This window comes from Zootoca vivipara, chromosome 5, assembly GCF_963506605.1.
Source record: "Zootoca vivipara chromosome 5, rZooViv1.1, whole genome shotgun sequence".
Taxonomy (NCBI): Eukaryota; Metazoa; Chordata; class Lepidosauria; order Squamata; family Lacertidae; genus Zootoca; species Zootoca vivipara.
The window spans coordinates 28402052-28424677 of NC_083280.1; the positions used below are offsets into that span (position 1 = coordinate 28402052).

The window sequence follows — 22626 nt, forward strand, 5'->3', positions numbered from 1 at the left end:
CAACAATCTCCATTATATTTCTTGCTTTTAGATTTACAGTGGAAATCTGGGCACATGGCAGAGAGCCTGACAAACATGCCACGGCATTCTCTCTACATCATAATCGGAGCCCTGTGCGTTGCGTTTGTCCTGATGCTGATCATCCTAATTGTGGGGATTTGTCGCATCAGCCGGATCGAATATCAAGGCTCATCCAGGCCAGCGTACGAGGAATTCTACAACTGCAGGAGCATCGACAGTGAATTCAGCAGTGCTATTGCCTCCATCAGGCACGCCAGGTTGGTTTGGGAGTAAAGGGGGAAATATAGGCCTGGTTATAACCTAGAGATGTAATAAGGCATTGGTTTCCAATCTGACCTGTGTTTGTTGCATGCAGCACTGCTTCCGCTGTGCCAGTTCTTTCTTTCTTTCTTTCTTTCTTTCTTTCTTTCTTTCTTTCTTTCTTTCTTTCTTTCTTTCTTTCTGCCTGCCTGCCTGCCTGCCTGCCTGCCTGCCTGCCTGCCTGCCTGCAATGTAGGAACATAGGAGCTTAGCTGTATATTGCCAGTTTATATAGTCAACAGTAGCCTAGTAGCAAAACCTGTCCTGGATTGCACTATATCAGACTGCAGGTGCAGAGTTATGCATTAGAATAAAGGTAAAGGGACCCCTGACCATTATTAGGTCCAGTTGTGACCGACTCTGGGGTTGTGGCGCTCATCTCGCGTTATTGGCCGCGGGAGCCGGCGTACAGCTTCCAGGTCATGTGGCCAGCATGGTGAACCAGAGCAGCACACGGAAACGCCATTTATCTTCCCACTGTAGTGGTACCTATTTATCTACTTGCACTTTGACGTGCTTTCGAACTGGTAGGTTGGCAGGAGCAGGGACCGAGCAACGGGAGCTCATCCCGTCGCGGGGATTCGAACTGCCGAACTTCTGATCGGCAAGCCCTAGGCTCTGTGGTTTAATCCACAGCACCACCCGCGTCCCTTTGTGCATTAGAATAGTCTCCCACAAAGAAGGATTCCCCCCACATAGGAAAATGCCCTACCAAGGAGCAGGCGAAGCTGAAACCTCATCTGTAATGTACTTTTTTGGGGGGTATGCATAGGGACTAAAGGAAGGGAATTCAGACATTCAGTAATTCCCAGTCCTACCTGTGACCAGAAGTGTTACCATCTAGGAAAAATGTCACCATCTGGTGGTTCTGCTGATTGCATAAGTTTGCATTCTACCAGTTCACTAAATTTAGGTCCTTATTTCATGCATGCTTGGCACTTGACTACATATTTCAAATGAAGCTTGAAGTTTCTTTGATATTCTGTTGGGACAGTGGTTTACTGCTACAGGTGTAAATGTTCAACCCATCTGCAATTCCACTAAATCCTTCTTTTCCTTTTTTGTGGGGGGGTTAGGTTTGGAAAGAAATCTCGACCTGCAATGTATGATGCCACTCCAATTGCTTATGAAGATTACAGTCCTGACGACAAACCCTTGGTCACACTGATTAAAACAAAAGATTTGTAATCTACTTCAGGTCTTTTCTTCTTTTTTGGATTATTTTTCAAAAGGATGGGATACTGAATTAATTCAAATATTTTTAAGATGAAGAAAGTGTAAGAAATTTAAAATGTTTAGCTGCTCCAGAATTTTCTGTAGATTATTTAAGAACAGGTTTTCTGCAGCTTTTAGTTGGGGAAAAATATTTTAAAACTGAATTTGTGAAGTTCATGGTTTTCCTTTTAATGTACTTTCAGCTTTAGAAAATTCTAATCTTAACAATAGTGTGTGCTTTTACCAAACTCAGATGATGAACCTTTGTGGTTATTACAGACAGAATGCAATATGTTAAGCAATGACATAACAGTGCCAGCATTCTCAGTAGACTTAGGAAAAATGTAAAACTTGATATATCCATTACTGAAAAAATGAAGTCTAAAATGTTTGTGTTTGTGAAAAGGAATCTAGTAAAAAATATTATTCTTAAACTGAATGAATTAGCTTTCTCCCTGTTTTGTGCATGGATAACTAACCTATTTCTGCATTATGTTCCTGAAACTTTTGCTGAAACATTCTCTTGAGTTGATGTGTCATTTTTTTGTAAAAGTATTCAAGGTAAGCTTTGTAAAAACGATCAATTGAAGTGCCTATTAAGGCAAACAAAGGATTGATCCTGCTGCCTTTGAAGTGAGCGGATGATATAATTTTCATTGATTTCACAGTGTTCAGGATCAGGCCTTTATATTGGATCTATATTTTTCTTTAAAAAGTCAAGTTTTTTTATAGTGCGAGTAAGCAAACCCTAATTTGAACTGTTTGTCTCCCAAATGTTGTTACTGTACAGTATTATTTTTGTTTCAATATTGTGCATTTCACATAGTGTATCTTATTTATACGTGTGCGTGTTTTTGTGGCTCTATTTGATTGCTGACGTGCTTCAAAATTCTTGCTTATTTTGAAGAATATTGAATAAATGTGATCAATTCAAGGTGGCAGCTGATCTTGTTTCGCCTTCAGCTGATGTTAAAGGATGGAGTTCTTTTAACTACTTTCTGAGGAGTGCCCTTGAATCTGAGCCATGACCATAATATAAACCTGCTGTGGCATTTCTAGAATTGGCAGTGCTTTATTTACACCCTTGGAGTGCTTTCACATGTGACACTAAGAGTGCTTTTGTATGGTGTTGATGCGGTTGGTGTGGCTTATTGTATGACAGCAGCCACATGACACAAATCCTATCTTCTCGAAGGCATTCATTACAGATGGACAACTATCATTTTCTGCCATAGTGTCCAGCTTGCCTCCTTGTACATGATGCGCTGAACTGTGGGCATAGTATTTTGTAAGGGCACCAATATATGTACCATTATATGTCTTCATATATTAAAAGTAGTTGGGCTCAGGTTTGTCATGACTGGAGGACCTTGGGGTAGCTGAAGGCTTGTTCCCACCTTCCTGCTCCCTTTATTGCTTCAGCTTCACACTCCCTCACTCACTGAAGGGAAAACAAGCAGCTGAGATGGGTGCATCAACATGGCCACTTGATTAGATGAAACCTCAGGATGAACCGTGGGAATGCTAGGCAACAGCACTTTCTGCTGAGGTTGAAAGAACGTGAAAATGTTGGATTAGAACAGGCATCCCCAAACTTTGGCCCTCCAGATGTTTTGGACTACAATTCCCATCCTCCCCAACCACTAGTCCTGTTAGCTAGGGATCATGGGAGTTGTAGGCCAAAACATCTGGAGGGCCGCAGTTTGGGGATGCCTGGATTAGAAGGACCTGAGTTCAGCAATCAAGTTCGTGTGATGGCTTCACCTAGTCATTGACTCTGTCTTCCAGGGCCTAGCGATATGTGACACTTAAAAAACACTATCCCCACAGTTCAGTGCATCATGTACACCAGTTGGACTCCCATCAGCCCCAGCCAGCATGGCCAATGCATAGGGATGATGGGAGTTGTAGGCGGCTAGAGCTTCATTGCTTTTCAGGAAGGGTTTTGAAACGAAATTAATCCCTATTTCACCTAAAGTGAAAAATAAATGTTGCAGGAAATTAATATGGAAAAACAAGAAGCATTGGGCTTGTTCCCTGGTGTAAGAGATTTGGGGCCATATTTCTAGGCACAGGTCTGCTCTTTAAAGCTCCACGTCTGAACATTTATTATTATTTTATTATTCTTGTCCTGGAGTTTCCCCTGGGAAAACCCATGTTATACCTCTGAATCAGAGCCAAGAACTATTGCATTGTCTGCAGACAACCATTTTCTCTTATTCGGCAGTAAAATTCAAGTTTTCCTGGAGAACGGACTCAGACATGGAGCTTTAAAGTGCAGACGTGTGCCTGGAAAGTGTGGCACAAAAAAGTCTGCATGAGCCTCCCTCTGGAAAGGGAGTTGGGTTTAAGCAACTTTGCATGCCTCCAGTCAGCAGAGGGCAGGGATGAGACTAATAGGGAGAAATACACTTTGTGGTTTCCTGCCAAAGTCCAAAGTTCCATCCCTATGCCTTCATTGCCTTCGCCTTCTTCCCTCTATCCTGCTTGAGGCAGCCATGAGAACTAGCTTAGAATCTAACTAGGTTAGAATCCTTGTAGATATGAAGAAGCTGTAGATAAATGACTCCTTTCCTTTACCATGGAGACCAACTATTTTTGTTTTGTTTTATTCTTTTAAATTATGCTAGCGATGTGTGAATGAGACAGAAAGAGTGGCGGTGGGACTGGGTCACTCCAGGTAGCCTCAGCTTCCAAGCTTTTAACTCTGCTATGAATACCAAGAATCTTTATGTTAATCCTGCTGTTGCATTTCCATGTTTGAGAAGTTGGAGCCGAACAGCCACCTAAAGCAGAGCAGCCACTCTGCCTCAAAAACAGAGCAGTGATTATTCTGTGGGAAAGCATCTTGTTCCTTTCTGACCTTGGACAGAGATGTTCTGAGACTTCCTTTTGATGAGCCCCAAAGCCATTCACAGCGATGCCATTTCATCCCCTTGGTTTGCTGAGCCTGAAAGCAACGTGTGGCTTCTGCTTTGTGTGTTTTTCTTTTCACAGCATGAGCAGGATGCTTGATATCACAGCAGCCAGATAGCCTGTGAATTCTGTAGCAGAACAAACAAGCCCTGAAATCCCACTCTCTGCCTTTCTTCTTCCTTGTTCTTTTCATATATGTTCCTCCAAAATATGTAAGGCATAGCCTTTGGGTTATCAAAGGACACCCACCCACACCCCTCATTGCGAAGACACAGGTGATCTAGTGCTGCATTGAATTTTCACAAAGTTCCATTTTCACTGCAAAAAAGTTGATGTTGCTTGTGTAAAAATACTTGCCGTTCGCCTTCAGCTCTTTTGTACTGTTGTTCCCCATATTAAGGTATGGGAAGCCTTTGACACTCCAGAACCCTCCAGATGTTGCTGGACTCCCATCAGGCCCCAAGAAGCATGGTCAGTGGCCAGGGATGATGGGAGTTGTAGTTCAACAACATCTGGAGGGCCACCAGTTTCCCGCTACTACTGTAAGCCTACATCTCCTTCAGTGCCATTTTTAAAAACAATAAATTGATTCTATCTTGCATGATCTCAGCTAAGGCATTTGTGGAATCCAAATTCACCACCTTTTCCACAGATGGCAAGTGGAGTGTTCAGTGGCTTCATTTTTCAAGTGGGTATGGCAAATTCCAGTGCCATATTTGCCAGGAGATCACTGTGAACAGAACAGTGGTTCTTTCCTTCCTTTTAAAAACATGCCGTCTCAAATGTTTTGTGCCACCCACAATGCTCTGGATCAGGGGCCTTTTTCAGCTGTGTGCTGGTTCACTGTCCCTCGGACCATGTGGTGGGCAGGACTATATTTTGAAAATAATAATGAACCTATGCCCCACAAATAACCCCAAGATGCATTTTAAATAAAAGCACACATTCTACTCATGTAAAAATACGCTGATTGAGAAGGCGATTGGGCTGCATCCGGCCCCCGGGACTTAGATTGCCTACCCCTGCTCTGGATGCAGCATTTTGGGGGCAATCGGTACCAGCAACTGTTTCCTTGCAAGCAGGTGCAGAAATCTCTGCCAGTTCCAATCTGTTGTCAATACTCCAATGTGTAATAATAACAAAAGGGGAATCCGCAGCCCCCCTATTCTGCTATGCCACCAGAATGGAGGGAAATACGCAAACACTGGAGCTGGCATTCTTATTTTCCTTCCGGCTTCCCAACCCGCTTTCACCATGGGAAAAGGTGCCTGACTGGGAACAGGCTGTGTTTGCAACACCACACAGCTGATCTGTAGATGTGTCGCTTCCGGTTCAGAGTCTCCATATCACAAGCACTTTGTGGGCAAGAGCTGCACAATGACAATGGTTGCCTTGTTTTGGAATTCTCCATAGCCATAATTATGTCCTAAACTGATGTATGTCCTCATATGGAGCTCACTGGTAGAACACACGTATTGCATACAGTAATTTTCAGGTTCACTCTCTGACAACACCAGCAAGGGCTGGGAGAGGCTCCTGTCCAAAACTCAAGAGAGCCACTGCCAGTCAGTAGACAAAACTGCTGGAGAGGCCAGTGGTCTGGGTTGAAATAAATCAGTTTTCTAGATAATTCTGCCCCAAATTTACAAACTGAACTGCCTAAGTTTAACAAAATATGCGAGCAACTTGCTATATTTATAAAGGTGGTTGTTGCAGGGCTGTAACTTAAAAACCAGGTATTACAGCTGCTCATTCTGACTGCTGATAGAATTGTGATAGATTTAAAACCTAGCAGTTCAGCAGGCAATTCAGCATTCAAGATACAGACAAAGCTTAGGTCAAGATCATCGGCAGCCCTGCATCTTCTCTATTCAGTCGTTTCCCCATTCATTCACACGGCTGCCATATGCAATTCACATGGTGTTTATTCATCACTTAAATCAAGAGAGATAGTCAGGCTCAAGCTGTTTGCCCTTGGAATCTTTTCTCCTTTTCCAAAATGACTGGGAGCTGACTGTACTTATTCAAGAGTGAAAAAAGTAACGACCTAGGACCTTCGTAACTGACTGAGGGATTTATTAGTTGGCGTTTTTATTACATTGCCAGGGCTGAAGGCTAGAATTATAAACAGGTTGCAAAGCCAAGTCCTGAACCCATCACGAAGTGTGTGTGGGTATTATAGATGCATGTGTATATTACACACACACACAGAGAAACACGCACACAATATTCAATTAAGAAACAAGATATGTTGTAAGGAGGTAGTAGAGACAGAGGGAGGAAACAACCATTCTACCTATTAGTTAAGTTCAATAAAAATGCCCAAGTATATATATTTTAACTTAATTGCCACTCTGAAACTAAGCAAAGAGGTGCCCATTATGGGAAGAAGTAAGTGTACTACTTCTATTAATAAGATTGCCAAGTTCTTGCTCCAGGAAGGCATCAATAGAGGGGACAGATGCAAAGCACCTTTCTGAAATATGCCCTTTTATTCTTTTATTTATTAAATCTCTATATCGCCCTCCGTCTGTAAATCTCAGGGCGGGTCACAACAAAATTACAAGATAAAAACATAAAATACATAATGGAAACAAGAACAACAACAACAAAACCCCAATAAACCACCCTCCTCAATAACTGAAACCGTATTCATATAGTTTGGCTATTCCTGTCTGTACACCAGCTATGATGTGAGAAGGTTCGGAAAGATCAAAGTTAGGAAATCGGAATTAAATCAATTGTGTCCTTCTAAAATAGCTTTTCACCTGTGCTGTTAATTTCTGCATCTGCTGCTAATGAACATGCCACATACATTGTTAATTCAGTATAAATAATTACTCCTACAGTATTGCTACTATTAAATGTAATATTTCTGCCTACCTGTGATTGAAACCATTAGTTTGCTGGAAAATAAATTATTACTTACTGGGATTGGATCTTTTCTTTCTGTGGAATGCCCGAGTCATGATTGTGTCACCTTGTCTCTGCTGTTGAAGATAATCTCATTTCAGCCTGCCATTCACAGGTGGTCCTTAATGCTTTTAAAAACATATTGACAAACCATTCTGTTAATTGATGCAACCTATAAGTTGCCTTTCTATTAAAATACTAAAAATTAAGTGTAATTGAAACATGCATATTAAAACAATACAAATGGAAAGAATGAACAAGACAACTCTGAAGTAAACAGTGGAGAGAAAGAAACAGAGAACATCCATAGCAGCCATGAGGAAATGTTCAGTTAAAATGCATTTCTGAAACTGTGCAAAGCAAACCTGCAAGACCTCTTTAGAAAGGTGGAGCTGCAGCAACAGTGATTCCACTGAGATGCTCTGCCCTTTCTCAGCAAACATCAAAAATCAAGATGAGCCACATCAGGGATGAAGAATCTGTGGCCTTCCAGATGTTGAGCACAGCTAGCCTAGCCAATGGTCTTGGATTCTGGAAGTGGTACTCTCAACAACATCTGGAGTATCATAGGTTCCCCCGTTACTGGTCTACATTAAGTGAAATATTTCTGCAGCTACTCTGGGCTCAGTTTTTAAACTTTACTAGAAGCTGGACATTGTAGTCCATACTCACTCTCCTTTGCTTAGCATGCTTAATAAATGTGCCTGAACTGAGTAATTCGATATCTGTGGATTCTAAACCAAAATGACATGATCCACATGTCTAAGAGCCAGTGTGGTGTAGTGGTTAAGAGCGGTAGACTCCTAATCTGGGGAGCCGGGTTCGCGTCTCCGCTCCTCCACATGTAGCTGCTGGGTGATCTTGGGCTAGTTACACTTCTCTGAAGTCTCTCAGCCCCACCCACCTCACAGGGTGTCTGTTGTGGGGGGAGGAAAGGAAAGGAGAATGTTAGCCACTTTGAGACTCCTTCAGGTAGTGATAAAGCGGGATATCAAATCCAAACTTTTCTTCTTCTTCTTCTTCTTCTTCTTCTTCTTCTTCTTCTTCTTCTTCTTCTTCTTCTTCTTCTTCTTCAGACCAATGTGTGGCTTGGAGTTTACCTACCCACTGGATTTTGTTATTTTCCAAATGTTGTGATGCAGCTTAAAAACATTGCAATATGCAATTAAAGGCTCAGATGGGGCTCGTCACCTGGGAAGGTAGCCCATCTAGGAGAAGGAAAAAACTGACCATAAAACTCCACTGTCTTGTAGGATATTTTTGGGAGAAGATAAGGCTAAGGAGTAAACCCTACACAAATCCGGAGTGGATTCCCTAAGGTGGTTGGATGCACCTTGTATGCCTCCTTCCAGCAACTCCTGCTGCCAAGTTGGTGCCACATCAGTGACGCCAAGAGGGGAGCATACCTGCCAAGTTCCTGTCTGAGAAATAAGGGACCGGACCGGAAGTAGCAGACCGGAAGTAGCGCTGCCGCCATTTTGGAACTGGGCGGAGCATGCTCAGAAGCGACTTTTGATGCTGCTTTGCCCAGTTCCAAAATGGCCGCCACGCCAGAAGTCGCACTGCAGCCATTTTGGAACTGGGCAGAGCTGCATCAAAAGTTGCTTTTGAGCATGCTCCGCCCAGTTCCAAAATGGCCGCCGCGCCAGAATAAACCGGGGAAAAACAAAAAAATCCAGTTTTTTCAGCTGGGAACAGATGGAAAAATGGGGGTTTCCCGGGGAATACGGGAGACTTGGCAGCTATGGAGGGGAGTCTCTTCATCTGGACAACCCAGGACCTCTATACACACTGCCCTGGCTTGTACACCATGGAAGGTTGTTTTGGTGCCGCTAATGCCATGGTTTGACTTCACCCCCTGAGACACACTCCATTGTCTCCCAAGACAGACAGATGCCAACAACACAGATTAATGGGGAAATGAATAAGAATTGTGGCAAAAACATTCAAAACAGATGCAGGATGGAAAGAGAGACAGGTCAGAAACTCACTGATTTGCCCATCCTACTAAAACCCTTGGTTATGGAAAGGTTGGAGCTAACGCTTAGTACCAAGTGGAATATCTCACTGTACTCTTTAGGAATCTGAGGCATTACTAATGCAGCCAAGCCTGTGTGCCTGTTGACACAGCCATCTGTATGCCACCAACATTTATAACACATGGCAGCATTTCAATTTTGTTGCCTTCCTTCTGTCATCTGCAGGATTCAGCCAGCAAGCACGAATCATGTTGCAGAATCATAACCTCTTAAGACTTTCCCCCAGATGGTGTAGTATCCCCAGTCCTATTTGTCTTCAGCTGTCTTTATTTACACACATGCACACACACCAACAAATATATTTTTAGAACTGGAATGATTTAAGCATGTTGTTCATGCAAGGTCCTGATTACTCTACCTTGTGGGCTCCATGCCATAAAATAAATCTGATACAAACAATTGAAAACATCTTACAAATTAGGAACACAACTCTAGTTGTTATGAAGGCTACAGCAGGCTAACTTTCTGGTTTCTTCTTGTCTGGTATTCTATATTTAAATTGTTAGAGCACTGAAATCGTGCTCTAGCTCTTAGCCTTTCACATCTTAGCTTTCCTACCAAACAAGATAAATGAATTATTAGAGAAAGATAAAGCTTGGATGAGATGTTTTCAAAGGCGACAATAACTGTGCTGTTTATCAGCTTTGCCTTCACCATTCAAAAGCATCTGTTTAATTTTCACACACAGAATACTTAATGCATGCACTGAGATGACACACCCCTGATGCTTTGAAGGGTTTTGTTTGTTTTTGTTTTTTGGCATGTGCGGGATTTAAATTTTGTGATGAGCTAGTTGTTGATTGAGCTTTCAATCAAAATGTCTTCCAGCAGCTCGCTGCAGCTAAATTACTTACACTGAGAACTCCACGTCATTTATTTTGGAAAGGTTTCCTTAGAAATAGTCCCCATAAATAGTGCATCATTTTGAAGGCTTTGCAATTTCTTGCTGCAAATTAGAAAAGTTGCAAACTATTAAAGTAAGTGTCAAAGATTAAGCGCAAAATTATTTTGCACCAAGCAAACAACTACTATACAATTGACTTTGAGGACCCTTCCAGCTGCCCTTTTTATTGTACATTCACAATTATTTGTGTTCATGATGCTAAAGGATGGTGATACGTGATTCCACTTTCAATACTGTTTGTGTCCGCAAAAGTTTGGGAGAGGTCACACCGCTTCATTTCCAATCAGTGCATATCCTGCAACTTCCTGCTGAAATCCCATTACTTGTTTATAGCACAACACATTGTTTGTTTTTGTCCCACTTTTGTTGTGCTAAAGCCTCTCCAGAATACAGTAGTAGCATTAAAGAAGCATCACATAACAAACTAAAACAGAATCAAATAATATGCCCTAGTCTATTTTTCATGGTGTGAAATAAAATAGTTTGATAATTTCCATTGTTCCATGTTACCAAATTGTGTATCTACTGTTGACTCAGGTACATGCTGGGCATTGCCCCTAGAGTGAGTCTCTATCTCACCACTGTGTTAATACTCATTTGCTTTACTTACACAATCCTGGGTTCTCCCCCTTCCCCCGCACCTGCAAAGGACAGAGCTCATTTGACATTTTGTATATACAGATTGGGATCCTCCACAAGCATGAAGATAAACAGAATATCAAACATGCAAAATTTTGTTTTTTTTAATCACTGCCACAGCACTGTCTCTCTCTCTGTATGTGCATGTATCAACTTCTATGACATTTGTTCCTAAGTTTGAATAGGACTACAACCTTAATTGGCTTATTTTGCATCTCTGGTCGGCTTTCAAATTAATGCTTCTGAAGGATACCTCACAGGGGAAGATAGAAATTAGTAGGCCCTGTGGCATTCCTGAACAAAACAGGATTCCAGCTGAATGGATACTTGAAACATAAACTCTTTTGGCACAAAGATGGGTCACTGAGGGATACCTGGTTGCCGTAGCAACTCAGCCTATGATCATGGGAAATAAGGGTTCTGTGAGTTATATTCTGCAGCCCTAATGTAAGTGTTGTACAAACTACACAGAAGGCTGAGTGTCTCTAGGTGTTTTGAGAGCTGCACCTCTGCCTCAGTTTCACAAGTCCTTAGCAATGTATTCTTCATGCATGTGAAAGCTACTTTTCCATTTTAAGGACTCTGACTCAATTTAAACAGTACTGTACACTCATCATCACCATCATTTATCTGCATGCTGCCTTTCCATACTAAACCATGCTCAAGATGGCTCACAACACTAAAATGTCTTGCGTAATTCACCAGTAGTTGCAGGACATCATGAAATTTCACCCATTCAATTTACTACACTCAATAGACTAGAAATAAAACAAATACATACTGTTCCCCTGAATTTCAGAGTGAAACAGATTCAAAAGTGTGACTTAATGACAGCTATCACAGAGCTATCACAGAGCTATCACAGTCACTTCTAGATAGTCCCTGGGAGATAGCCCTTCCAGATTTACATGACAAGTTTTTCTCTCGTTTTCACTCCTTCTGACAAAATGTAGCTATTATCAGTGGCATCCTTAGGATTTTATTTTCCATCAAGACGTTACTGGTTATTTGGTCAGTAAAGGACCAATCAAATGCTGTCAAACTCCAGCAAAAAATTATAAAACAAAATAATGTCATCTATAGATTCTACCTACTTTTGAGGAAAGAGGGGTGCCAGCATATCTGCCACAAAACATCTGGGATGGGAGAACATGGAATTTGGTCAGAGTTCAAGCTCTGTGCAATAGGTAATAATAACATGCAGAAGGAAGTAGCTACCGGTAACTGGAAAGGATCATTGTAGAAGGCAGCCGCAACTCAGTTTTGGCACATTCTAAGAGAACGAGAAACATGTTCAGGGCAAGTTCCAGTACCTCTTTTTCTAGAAAAAGAGCACTGGTAGAAGGTACTGAAGAAGCAAGATGAACAAGTTGCATGTGAACAACCCAGAATAACTTAAAAAGAGAAGTTACAGGTAGGTAGCCGTGTTGGTCTGAGTCGAAGCAAAATAAAAAAATTCCTTCAGTAGCACCTTAAAGACCAACTAAGTTTATATTTTGGTATGAGCTTTCGTGTGCATGCACACTTCTTCAGATATCTGAAGAAGTGTGCATGCACACGAAAGCTCATACCAAAATATAAACTTACTTGGTCTTTAAGGTGCTACTGAAGGAATTTTTTTAAAAAGAGAAGTTTAAAGTTCTTTGCTTTTCCAAGGCAGTTGCATTACCATGTCCCATTCAAAGAAAAAGGAAATACGGTGCCCAATATAGGCAGCTTTGGGGCAACAAGCTTTGTCCCAACAATGCAATAAGTGCCCCCAAGGAAATGTGTTTACAGCCCTGCTTCCATTTTGAACATAAAGCTCTTTAGTAATGGCTGCCAACCAAGCTCTTATCTTATCTCAAAAGGGCACTGCCCCATTTCCAAGAATAGAGCTGCGTCAGGAGCCCATCCTGGGATCTGCAGAAGGGCTTTGTTTGAACCAGTCAAAATAGCAGCTCCATAAAGAAACTGGGAAGTTATCCTAGCATTTAAAAAGTTTAATAGCTCCAGGGATCTACTGACTCCCTTTGATGTAAAAAGAGAGCGAGAGCGAGAGAGCGCGCGCACAGCATAAGCAAACTGCTTAGCTTGAGATTTCTGGGAAGCAAAAGGTCTATGATGTGTAGAGTATAGAACACTACTGTACCTCCAAGTACTAGAAGCTTACATAACATAATAACAAACCATAACTCCCCTCCACACCCAACCCAGTTTTAAAGTTTTAATTAGCCAAAGGCTTGGGTGAAGAGGAATGTTTTCACCTGGCACCTAAATATATGCAATGACTGAGCCAGGTGAGCCTCTCTGGGAAGAGCATTCTGCAAATGAGGAGCCACTGCAGAAAAGGCGCGTTCTTGTGTTGCCTCCCTCCGGACCTGGGAAACAGACAGATTTGCCCAATACTCTGAAAACCATCCAGACAAATAATGAAGTTTTCCTCAATCCCTAGTAACACCACATGGGTGTCTCACACAGTCTCAATGTCACTTCTAAACTCGACCTGTTTCAAAGTAACTGCAAAGTTGAATTTGCTTCTAGCACTTGTGGAATCTATTTAAATCCATTCAAAGACATTGACCACATGCTTGCTCTTTTTTTTTTTTTAACCATTCCTCCTTAAACTAGAGCTAAGCAATTCCACTACTGTGGCTTCATTGGTGTCGAGTCATATTTCTCTTCTTCACCATTCAGGTTTTATTCAGAACTATCCTGATTGGAGGAACCAATACTGCCAGCTATTGAATAGCTTGTACTTCACTGCAGTCAAGTGTGATTAATAGACAAGGAACTGAATGACTTGATTATAGCATGTAGTGGAAGTGCTCCTCTTTGGAAATCAGTAAGGCACCTCACTTTTTGGAATTAAACACTGAGAGCACCTGCTCTTCTTGAACTGCATGGCATCCTTTAGTGGCCCACCTACTTGTCTGCTTTGATACAGTAGATGCACGAAATCCCCAGGGATGCATGGAAGACAAAACTGATCCCAGGGAGAAGAGTAGGCAAGTCACAGAGAGCCAGTGACCAAGGACAAGAAGACTGCTGCAATGGGAGAAGGCACTCCTATGTAGAATGGGGTAAGAAGGACACACGGACAGACAAGAAGGTCCAAATGCAGGGCATCATTAAGGAAGCAGATATACATCCACCCATTGCAGCCAGGACAGTCACAGCCTTGGAACTACCCCCCCCAAACAATTATGAGGTGGGCCCTTCTTACCTTGGAGTGTTTTAGCCACTAGAAAAGGAATTGGGTACCCAACCAGTATAGTGGTCAGGGCAGTTTCCTCTGAAGCAAAGTGGACTTGGTTGCACCTCACAAAAAAATAATCACGTGCATTATTTGCTGAACCAGATACCCAGCTAAACAAAAGCCAGTGTTCCTTGGTGAAAAAAATGGGTTAAATTTGGTTCAGAATGAGGACTTAATTTTAGTACGTACAGTGTATTTGCCTTTCTGTGAGTCTTTCTTTCCATCATGTTCCCCTCATGTCTCTTTCCATCCTTTTCACTTGTCCACCTCTGGACTCAAAGCTACCCAGAGAAGAGATTTACTTTCATTCTTGTCATGAATTCTGATGGCGCATTAGAAGTAATCATAGTAATAATTTGGTCTGTTGTCTATATAGGACCTTGATTTGCTGATGGGACTGAAGCAGAAATGTGTGGAGTGTGATAGTGGCAGGATGAAGGATCTCACTAGAAAGGCACTCCAAAGAATGAATTATAGACTATGAGCACTTCTTATTACGAGTAATTGTCTGGAAAACTACAGGCAGGAAATGTGAAACGATGCAATTCATTGGAAAAAAAAAAGGGGAAGAAACGGACAGTTTCTTATTGGCTGAAAGTATGAAATAGCAATGGGCCCCCCCCCTCCCCAAGCCAACAGGATTTTTTTAAAAAAATTGTTTGTGACTGTACTCAGTGATAAGGACATGAATGAAATTGAAGCAACAGGAAAGAGAGCTGCAGGCACAATTGCCACACTAATAATATTGAAAACTCAGGTTCTAAGTGTTGTCTCCTCCATTGTAGCTAAGGTTCAAAATTCCTACAAATACATAGGAAAATGGGGGTTATGTTCCTGGCCACTGTGCATACAGTCATACCTCGGTTTAAGTACGCTTCGGTTTGAGTATTTCCAGTTTAAGTACTCCGCAGACCCATTACTTTCAATGGGAAAGTTCGCTTCAGGTTAAGTACGCTTCAGTTTAAGTACGGACTTTTACACTCATAATTTGGCTTAAGTACACTTCAGGTTGAGTACTCCGCAGACCCGATTAATCCACTTTCCATTACTTTCAATGGGAAAGATCGCTTCAGGTTAAGTACGCTTCAGGTTAAGTGCAGACTTCCGGAACCAATTGAACTGGTCCTCCTGCAAGGTGGAGGGCCGATTGCCCAGCTTTGGGAAGGAGGCATAAAGGCTCTAAGCAGAGTCCTAGAGTCCTCCCTCTTCCTTCCCAAAGCCCACTAGGTATTTCCAATGCTGGTGAGGCTCTCCATTACCTTACTCCCTTGGTCTAGGAAGGGAGGAAGTGGAGAACCTCACTGGAGTCACATCTGCACTGTACATTTAAAGCACTATTATACCACTTTAACCATCAAGGATAATACTGGGAACCGTCGTTTCTTAAGGGTCCTGGGAATTGCAGCTCTGCAAGGTCATACCCTTAACAAACTATGGTTTTCATGATTCTTCATGACGGTTAAAGCGGTATAATGGTGGTTTGGGGTATTGTTCAGGTTTTTTTTTTGTTGAGCTGGAAGTTGTTGCTGTTGCTTGTCAAAACAAGAATGTTTTCGACCGTTTCTGGGAACTACAAATGGCGAGGGTCCATTGTATCTCAACAGGGGTGATGTTTCAAAATCAGAGAGCAGCTACACAGTTCTCTCCAGATCATGGAAACCTCCCTTTACCTGTAGATGTTGACTGGTTTATTAGTCAGTGTAACACGGAAAAGGTGGGGCAGGCACTAGTGGAGACGTGCTAAAGAAGTACCTTAACATTTGTGCAAGCACTAATCCTGCAAAGTTATGATCCCACAAATGTTGTTGTGCTTTGGCTTAAGATGCAGGAAAGGTGACTTCAAACTGGTACTAAATTGAAAGATCAGAAATGGTTTAATTTCATTGTTGTTGCAGATGTTGCTGCAGTTATTAACAACAATGATAAAAAAACTAATTTGTCACAACATGTTGTCTTAAGTTTAACGTATAATAGAAGTTTTACAATTTTCTCAATTCAGTGCGAACTGAACAAAGCAATTTTGGCATTAAGCAAAAGTTCTTGTTCTTTTCACTGTATTAAAACCTAAAAGCTGAACTTGGCCTCCCCACTGCCCCCCTCAAAAAATAAATATGAAGAGAATTGATAATTAAGCAAACAGTTGCCACAATCAACACCAGACGAGGTTTCCTGTGCCAGATTGTGGCTTATTTCCATGTGTGGTCTGAAGTGTGGTCTAGGGGGGGAAACAATTAATTTTGGGCCCTGAACTAAGTCCTGCCAAATAAGGGAAATTGCTGCATCGCTTACCAGCAGATGTCTCTGTTACTCTCACCTACTAGTGCAGATTGCATAATGAAGGAGAGAGATGGGAGTTTTTGTTGCAGATGGGTATCAGAAAGCTCCTAGTTCTCTCTCTGCCTCTGTTCTTCTGTCCATAATGTTTCTGAAATAAAGAAGGCCAGATGTAACTGATGCATGTTGCTATTCTTGCACGTAAATCTTGTTGAATCCAGGGGCATGATTTTTAACATACACACACACATTTAAAAGAGGAAAGCAACTCTCAAAATAAAAACTCACGAGTAAACCAGACATGCTCTATAAACACTGTATAGACTTGTCAATCATATGACTTTTGTCATAATGGTGATCTTTATTTTTTAGATAATGTTTTGTTGATCGTGTTTTATAGATTGCAATTATTTTATTGGTTATTTGTTAATTATTTTATGACATGCTGTATTTGTGATTGTTTCATTATGTTATTGTTTTTTATTCTTTGTAAGCCACTTTTGAGATTCATTTGAATGAAAATCGGCATATAAATACAATAAATCAAATCAGCCAAATGATCTCAACATATATCTGGGTATATGTTATACCCAGTTTAACACATGCCAACAAATCAGAAATGAAGGGTTGTGTCCAACTAAAGCATACTCTGAGTAAATATGCTGAAACTAATGGACATTACTTAGATCCATTCATTTCAATGGGCCTACTATGAATGTAATTTAGTTGAATAAAACTCCAAATATTGGTGTTAAAAGTGAAGAGGATGGTGATATCTCAAAGCAGAGTATTAAACTTGTCTCCTTCACCCCACACTTTTCTAGACGCTTGGTGTCATGAACTGGTTGGACAACGGGGAGGAAGAAGAGGATCCTGGCAAGGGTTGTAGCTGGGACTGGGACACACTGGGGCAAGATGAGGATGGGCAAGGAGAGGTTGATGTAGGAAGTACGGGGAGGAAATGGGGGTCAGTGCACAGGAACCAGAGCAGCAGACCCATCACCAGAGTTGTGTCTCCACTAACATGGCAGGCTCTGAGGCATGTGGAACAGTGGGGGGGGTGTGCTCCAGGAAACTGAGGCAGGCAAGGGCCCAGGTGGGGCTGGCTAGCTTTGGGAGGAGGTGTGTGACTCCTCAGCTGGAGTAGGCGTGGAACAGGGTCACATGCATCATCAAGCCCAGATGTTGCAATCAGAATGCAAAGTAGAAAAGGGCAGCAGAGGTATGGTGCTATGTCTGCTCAACTGCACATGTTGAGGGACCTCAGTTTGGATGCTGCAGGATCTCTGCGGGACTGCGCTTTGGTTTGGACTTTGGGCATGGGGATTGACCCTGGACTGGGGACATGACATACTGACTTGTTGCCAGGTAGGCCAGGGGCTCAAGGCACTTGAGCTGGCAGTAACTGAACCAAGAAGTCAGCGATTTGGAATCCCTCCGCAATATACAGGATGAGTCCTTTAGAAGAGGTCCCGTGGATACAGAGTACACATGTTCCACGGGGCCTCTTTAAAAAGACTCACCCTGTACAACCTGCAATTTATGTGCATTTAACTTGTGTACATTCAACTTTACATGCATGGCATTTTTTTTAAAGGGGGGCAGGGTTCTTGAAAAAAATGACTTTAGGAATTCGACCCGCCATTGAACCCAATGTGTTTTGACTATACACGATTTTGGCTTTAGGCAGAGTGCCTGGAATTAAACCCCCACATAACTGGCAGGCTTACTGTACTGCGGAGAGAGGAAAAATAAAGGAACTTTATAGAATTCTCAACGCCACAGTGTGAGATAATAATAATAATAATAATAATAATAATAATAATAATGGGAATGTTTGGACATGCTCAGAAATATAAAGGATCTGGATTTGAAAAGTTGGGATAAGAGAGGTGCATTGTTGCCAACCAAGTATCCTTCACTCACATACTATTAAAATAAAAGGTTGAGAAGAATCCTGTCCTCTATATCCCTCAGCCAGTGCCTTTCGCTTATCCTGTAGGGTCAAGTTTCAATACTTAACTGCATTCTCTTCTTTGTCAATCACTCAAAACCGAGTAAGATTGTCTTTCATAAACACAGTTTTAACAATGAGTCTAAGTGACTGTGGAGGCCAATTATGGATTCACACGTTCTTCCACAGTGGGGACATTGGTTTCCAGGCAGGAGTTGATCATGGTGTGGATTTGCCAAGCGTGCCTTCCTCTTAGCACGTTTCTCCCTTGCGTCCTGAGTTCGAGTGTCTTCAAAGCCCATGACACCTTTGGTAAAGGCTGTTCTCTAATTGGGGCGTTCAAAGGCCAGTGTTTCCCAATTGTTGGTGTTTATACAACATTTTAAAAAAATGTTCCTTGAGACAGTCTTTAAACCTCTTTTGTTGACCACCAACATTATACTTTCCATTTTTAAGTTCGGAATGGAGTAGTTGCTTTGCAGAGCAAGCTTAACTGCAAGTCCCAGTTCTGATGACATATTAGACCAGACCTTGGCTTAGGTCAATGTGGTGCAGCAGTAAAAGCCCAGGAAGCAGCAAAGCGGCTCCATGCAACCCTCTGGATAGCCTCAGGCTATCGCTTGGCCTGCTTTTATCATTGGTAGCTGAGGCCCATAATCCAGGGCAAATGCAGTCTTGAGCATGTTCTGTGAACTATTATCTCAACATTTTAACAACCTGGAAAGGAGGTCCATGCTCAGGGTAGAAAGCTGGGGTTTGTCTTAAAAGTGGAACCCCCAGTACAGACAGGATCCAGGGCTGAAGAAGCCCTCCTTTATGCACCCAAGTGATGCACCAGCTCACACCTCGTGTACTTCCCCCCGCCCACCAGAAAAGCCAGAATTACAATAGGAAAGTAGCGTAACCGTGGCTGCAACCCGGACACGAGACCGAGAAGCCACCGGTCCGCCTGCGTCGGGCTCTGGTGCCATCAGCGCGCCGAAAAAGATACGTCTCTCTGCTACCACACCCGCGTGGTCTTTGCCTTTTGAGGACCCCAATGAACACCCCCGGCCCCGCTCCCTGAGTTCGCCCGCTTTCGGTCCCTGCGCGCCTGTAGGCAAAGCAATCAATCGGCCGCCGCGCGCCAAAGCAACTCGCGCGTCACACGCCGCGCGCAGAAGCCGCCGCCGCCGCCTCTTGCAAGAGACGAGCAAATCCAGTCAGCAGCGCCGAAGCGCGGCCGGGCTCCCGAGCAAAGGGTGGGCGGTGCTGGCGGAGCGAGGAGGCGGGCGGCGGGGCGGGGCCTGGAGAGCCTGGCCGCCCCCCTCCCCACGTCGCCTCTACTGCGCTGAGGGGCCTCCGGCGGCTACTAGCGCAATAGGACGGCGGAGCTCGCCTTGCTGAGGAAGCCGGCGTCAAAGCTCGACATCTTGGTCGCGACCCAAGTTCGTAGCCGGGGCTCCCGGGGCTCTGGAGCGCGCGCGGGGGGCTCCGCTCTCCCTACCCGTCTCTTCTCCTCTCGTCTGGGCGGCGCTTGCCCTTCGCCCCCGTCGCCCGCTGGCGTCTCGCCCCAAGCTGACACACGCCGAGCAGATGTGAGCGAGTCTGGCCAGAGCCCCGCAGCCGCTCCGCAACAGCCAGCTCGTTAGCAACAGTGTCCCGCCAGGTCCCAGCGGGAGAAATATGTGGCAGCCGGCAAGCGAGAGACTGCAGGTAAGCGAGGGGAAGCGGCTGCCGCCGCCGGTGCCCGCGGCGGTTAATAGGACGGGGAAGGGGGGGGGGTGAGACGGAGAGACTCACTCTTGTCATGTGATTGCAATATCGCAATATTTGTGGCGAACTGAGTAAGGGGCAGCGAAAACAACAACTTGGCGCCCTCGCCCGCCTGATCCAGCCTGGCAGATCCTTCTCTCGCAACTTTCCCTCCTTCGCCAGTCGCATTCCACAACGGACTGGACGGGGCTGAGCTGACTGGGGGAATCTTGACTCCAGATGTGCTCTTTTCTGCAAAAGCGCAGATGACTTGCAGATCGTGGATTCTGGGGGGGATCCGTCTCTGGCTCCGAAAGGAGCTTCTCTTGAGTGAGATGTGTAGGAAGAATCCTTCCTGACTCTTTATAGAGTCCTCTGCCCCAAATCGTTGAATTCGACTTCTAAAAGGTTTCTTTTTAATTATAAAGAAACGTACTATTATTTGTGTGTGTGTGTGTGTGTGTGTGTGTGGCCGGGGAAACGAGGGACTGACGTTTTGTAGGGCGCGCAAGAATGTTCATTGACATCTGCTTGCAAACGACGAGTTGACGGGATCTGGTTTGGAATATAGAAGAGTAGACTGTTATTACTCAACCCGCTCGCTCCCCCCTCCCCCGCGTTGGCTGAACGTGGTGTTTTTTTTTGTAGAGGAGTCATTAACAAAAACGAATCGAGGTCCCTAGTGAGTGTGCGTTCGTGCGCGCGCGCGCGGGAGGGGGGTTAGTAGAGTAGGGGTGTTCTTGCTGCAGGTCTCTCCTCCTCTCTCTTGCTCTGCGTTTTTTTTTTTTTGCTCTAAAATATTCTCCAGATGGTCAGCCAGAAAGACTGCCAGATAAATTTACAGAATCCCACAGACAAACTTTTTGGCAGACTGGAAGCTGCATTAAATCTCAGAGTAAACTTTGAAGAAATTCTAAAGTGGCAAAACAAAACAGTATTGAGGGCCGAATGGTTTTGAAGGCATGAGTGGAAGAAAATATACTAATGCAGAATATTTATTTGTAAGGGAAGGGCCAGAGGTTGGCAGGCATGTATACTGTATACTGGATGGGAGACACATGCTGGTATTTTCTTGCTGCAGGTATGATCTGTTTTACAGTGGTGGGTTTAGAGTGTGAGTTTAGAGTACATGATATTGCAGTCTTTATTACGATGCTGAGTTGATACGGGGACAACTTTTGAAAGTTGCTTCTGTGGTTTTCCTATGATTCATCCAGCTGTAATATGAGGAGTTATTGACTTCTCCCTTCAGATATTTGGGAATACAGTAAAAGCCTGTTGTATCCCTCTGAAGATCATGCACTGGTTGTTGCAGTAACTCTGCTGTATGCTTTACTTAAGGTAGTATGTGTGGGCTCCAAAGCACATGTCTCTTGGAAAGCAAACTGTTCTGGCTTGCTTTCTGCATTGCGATATTTCCACACTAGAAATATCAGCTTTTTGTTCAGGGAATATTTGGCCCTAATAACATTGGCTTAATGTTTTACACTGTCATTTTAGCAGTGTTGTTTTCTAAAATTGGGCTGTTATGTAAAACTGCTGGCAAACTAAAGAAATGAGCAATAGTTCAGCAGACTTTTATAAAAGAAGTCCATCCTCTACCATTATGAAACATGCTCTTAAAATAAGATTCTTCTGCTCTCTCTCAGCTGAAGTCCTCAAGCCATTTATTTGAGCATGTAATTATCTGGAGTAGATAATAGGTATAGATCTAGGCCTGGCACCAGGATCTTAAAATGTGGAGATAAAGATGCCATTATATTTTGCTGAGTTGTAGTACAACTGACTATATTTGTGTTACTCTTCTAGATAGGTGTTATGGTTCAAACGCTCTTTAAAAAATGCTGATGTTTCAAAGAATACTGACATTTCAAAGTATCTAACAGTTACGATTTTTTCCTTTTAAAATGGAAAACATGTCCTTGAAACTTCTTAAGGGCTCTTGCCTTAAAACTACCTGTGAATTGCAACTTTGTATTTGCAGAGCAAGAGTACAGTAATAGAGAGTGCCTATCCCTCTTTCCATTCTATTGACCTTTCTAGATAGAAGAAACGTACATTTCTGAACGCTTCGGTAAAACCTGTTCCTTTGAGACACTTTCATGTTAAGAGGAAAAAAAACTTGAGTAAAAGAAAATACTAGTACAGTGGAACCTCGGTTTATGAACACCTCGGTTTATGAATTTTCGGTTTATGAATGCCGCGGACCCATCTGGAACGGATTAATTCATTTTCCATTACTTTCAATGGGAAAGTTCGCTTCAGTTTATGAACGCTTCAGTTTATGAACAGACTTCCGGAACCAATTACACCCATGCTTCAGTTTATGAACGCTTCAGTTTAAGTACTCCGCGGACCCGTCTGGAACGGATTAATCCACTTTCCATTACTTTCAATGGGAAAGTTTGCTTCAGTTTATGAACACTTCAGTTTAAGTACTCCATGGACTGTCTGGAACAGATTAATCCACTTTCCATTA

The 22626-nt window shown here is 43.1% G+C and overlaps 2 protein-coding genes and 1 long non-coding RNA gene across 5 annotated transcripts in view; 2 read left to right on the forward strand and 1 right to left on the reverse strand.

Annotated features, from left to right (window-relative positions):
- The window catches only part of DNER (delta/notch like EGF repeat containing), a 110334-nt gene extending 107864 nt beyond the window's left edge, over positions 1-2470 (forward strand). The window contains exons 12-13 of the mRNA XM_035134007.2: positions 32-278; positions 1398-2470. Of these exons, the coding sequence (XP_034989898.2) occupies positions 32-278; positions 1398-1509 (359 nt within the window). The 3' untranslated portion in view covers positions 1510-2470. The remainder of the gene's footprint in view (positions 1-31; positions 279-1397) is intronic.
- A 48-nt stretch (positions 2471-2518) lies between these two features.
- LOC132592150 (uncharacterized) lies at positions 2519-19972 on the reverse strand. Its single transcript, XR_009557578.1, has 3 exons — positions 19900-19972; positions 16475-16610; positions 2519-7493 (listed from the first exon to the last, which is right to left on the reverse strand). It is a non-coding gene; the product is annotated as an uncharacterized LOC132592150 (long non-coding RNA).
- PID1 (phosphotyrosine interaction domain containing 1) overlaps positions 19717-22626 on the forward strand; it is a 95226-nt gene continuing 92316 nt past the window's right edge. The window contains exon 1 of one of the 3 annotated variants that reach the window (XM_060274528.1): positions 19717-20108. In XM_060274528.1, the coding sequence (XP_060130511.1) occupies positions 20079-20108 (30 nt within the window). In that variant the 5' untranslated portion in view covers positions 19717-20078. Of the gene's footprint in view, positions 20109-20168; positions 20556-22626 lie in introns of those variants that run through there. The other 2 variants (XM_035134008.2, XM_035134009.2) reach the window with 2 other exon arrangements.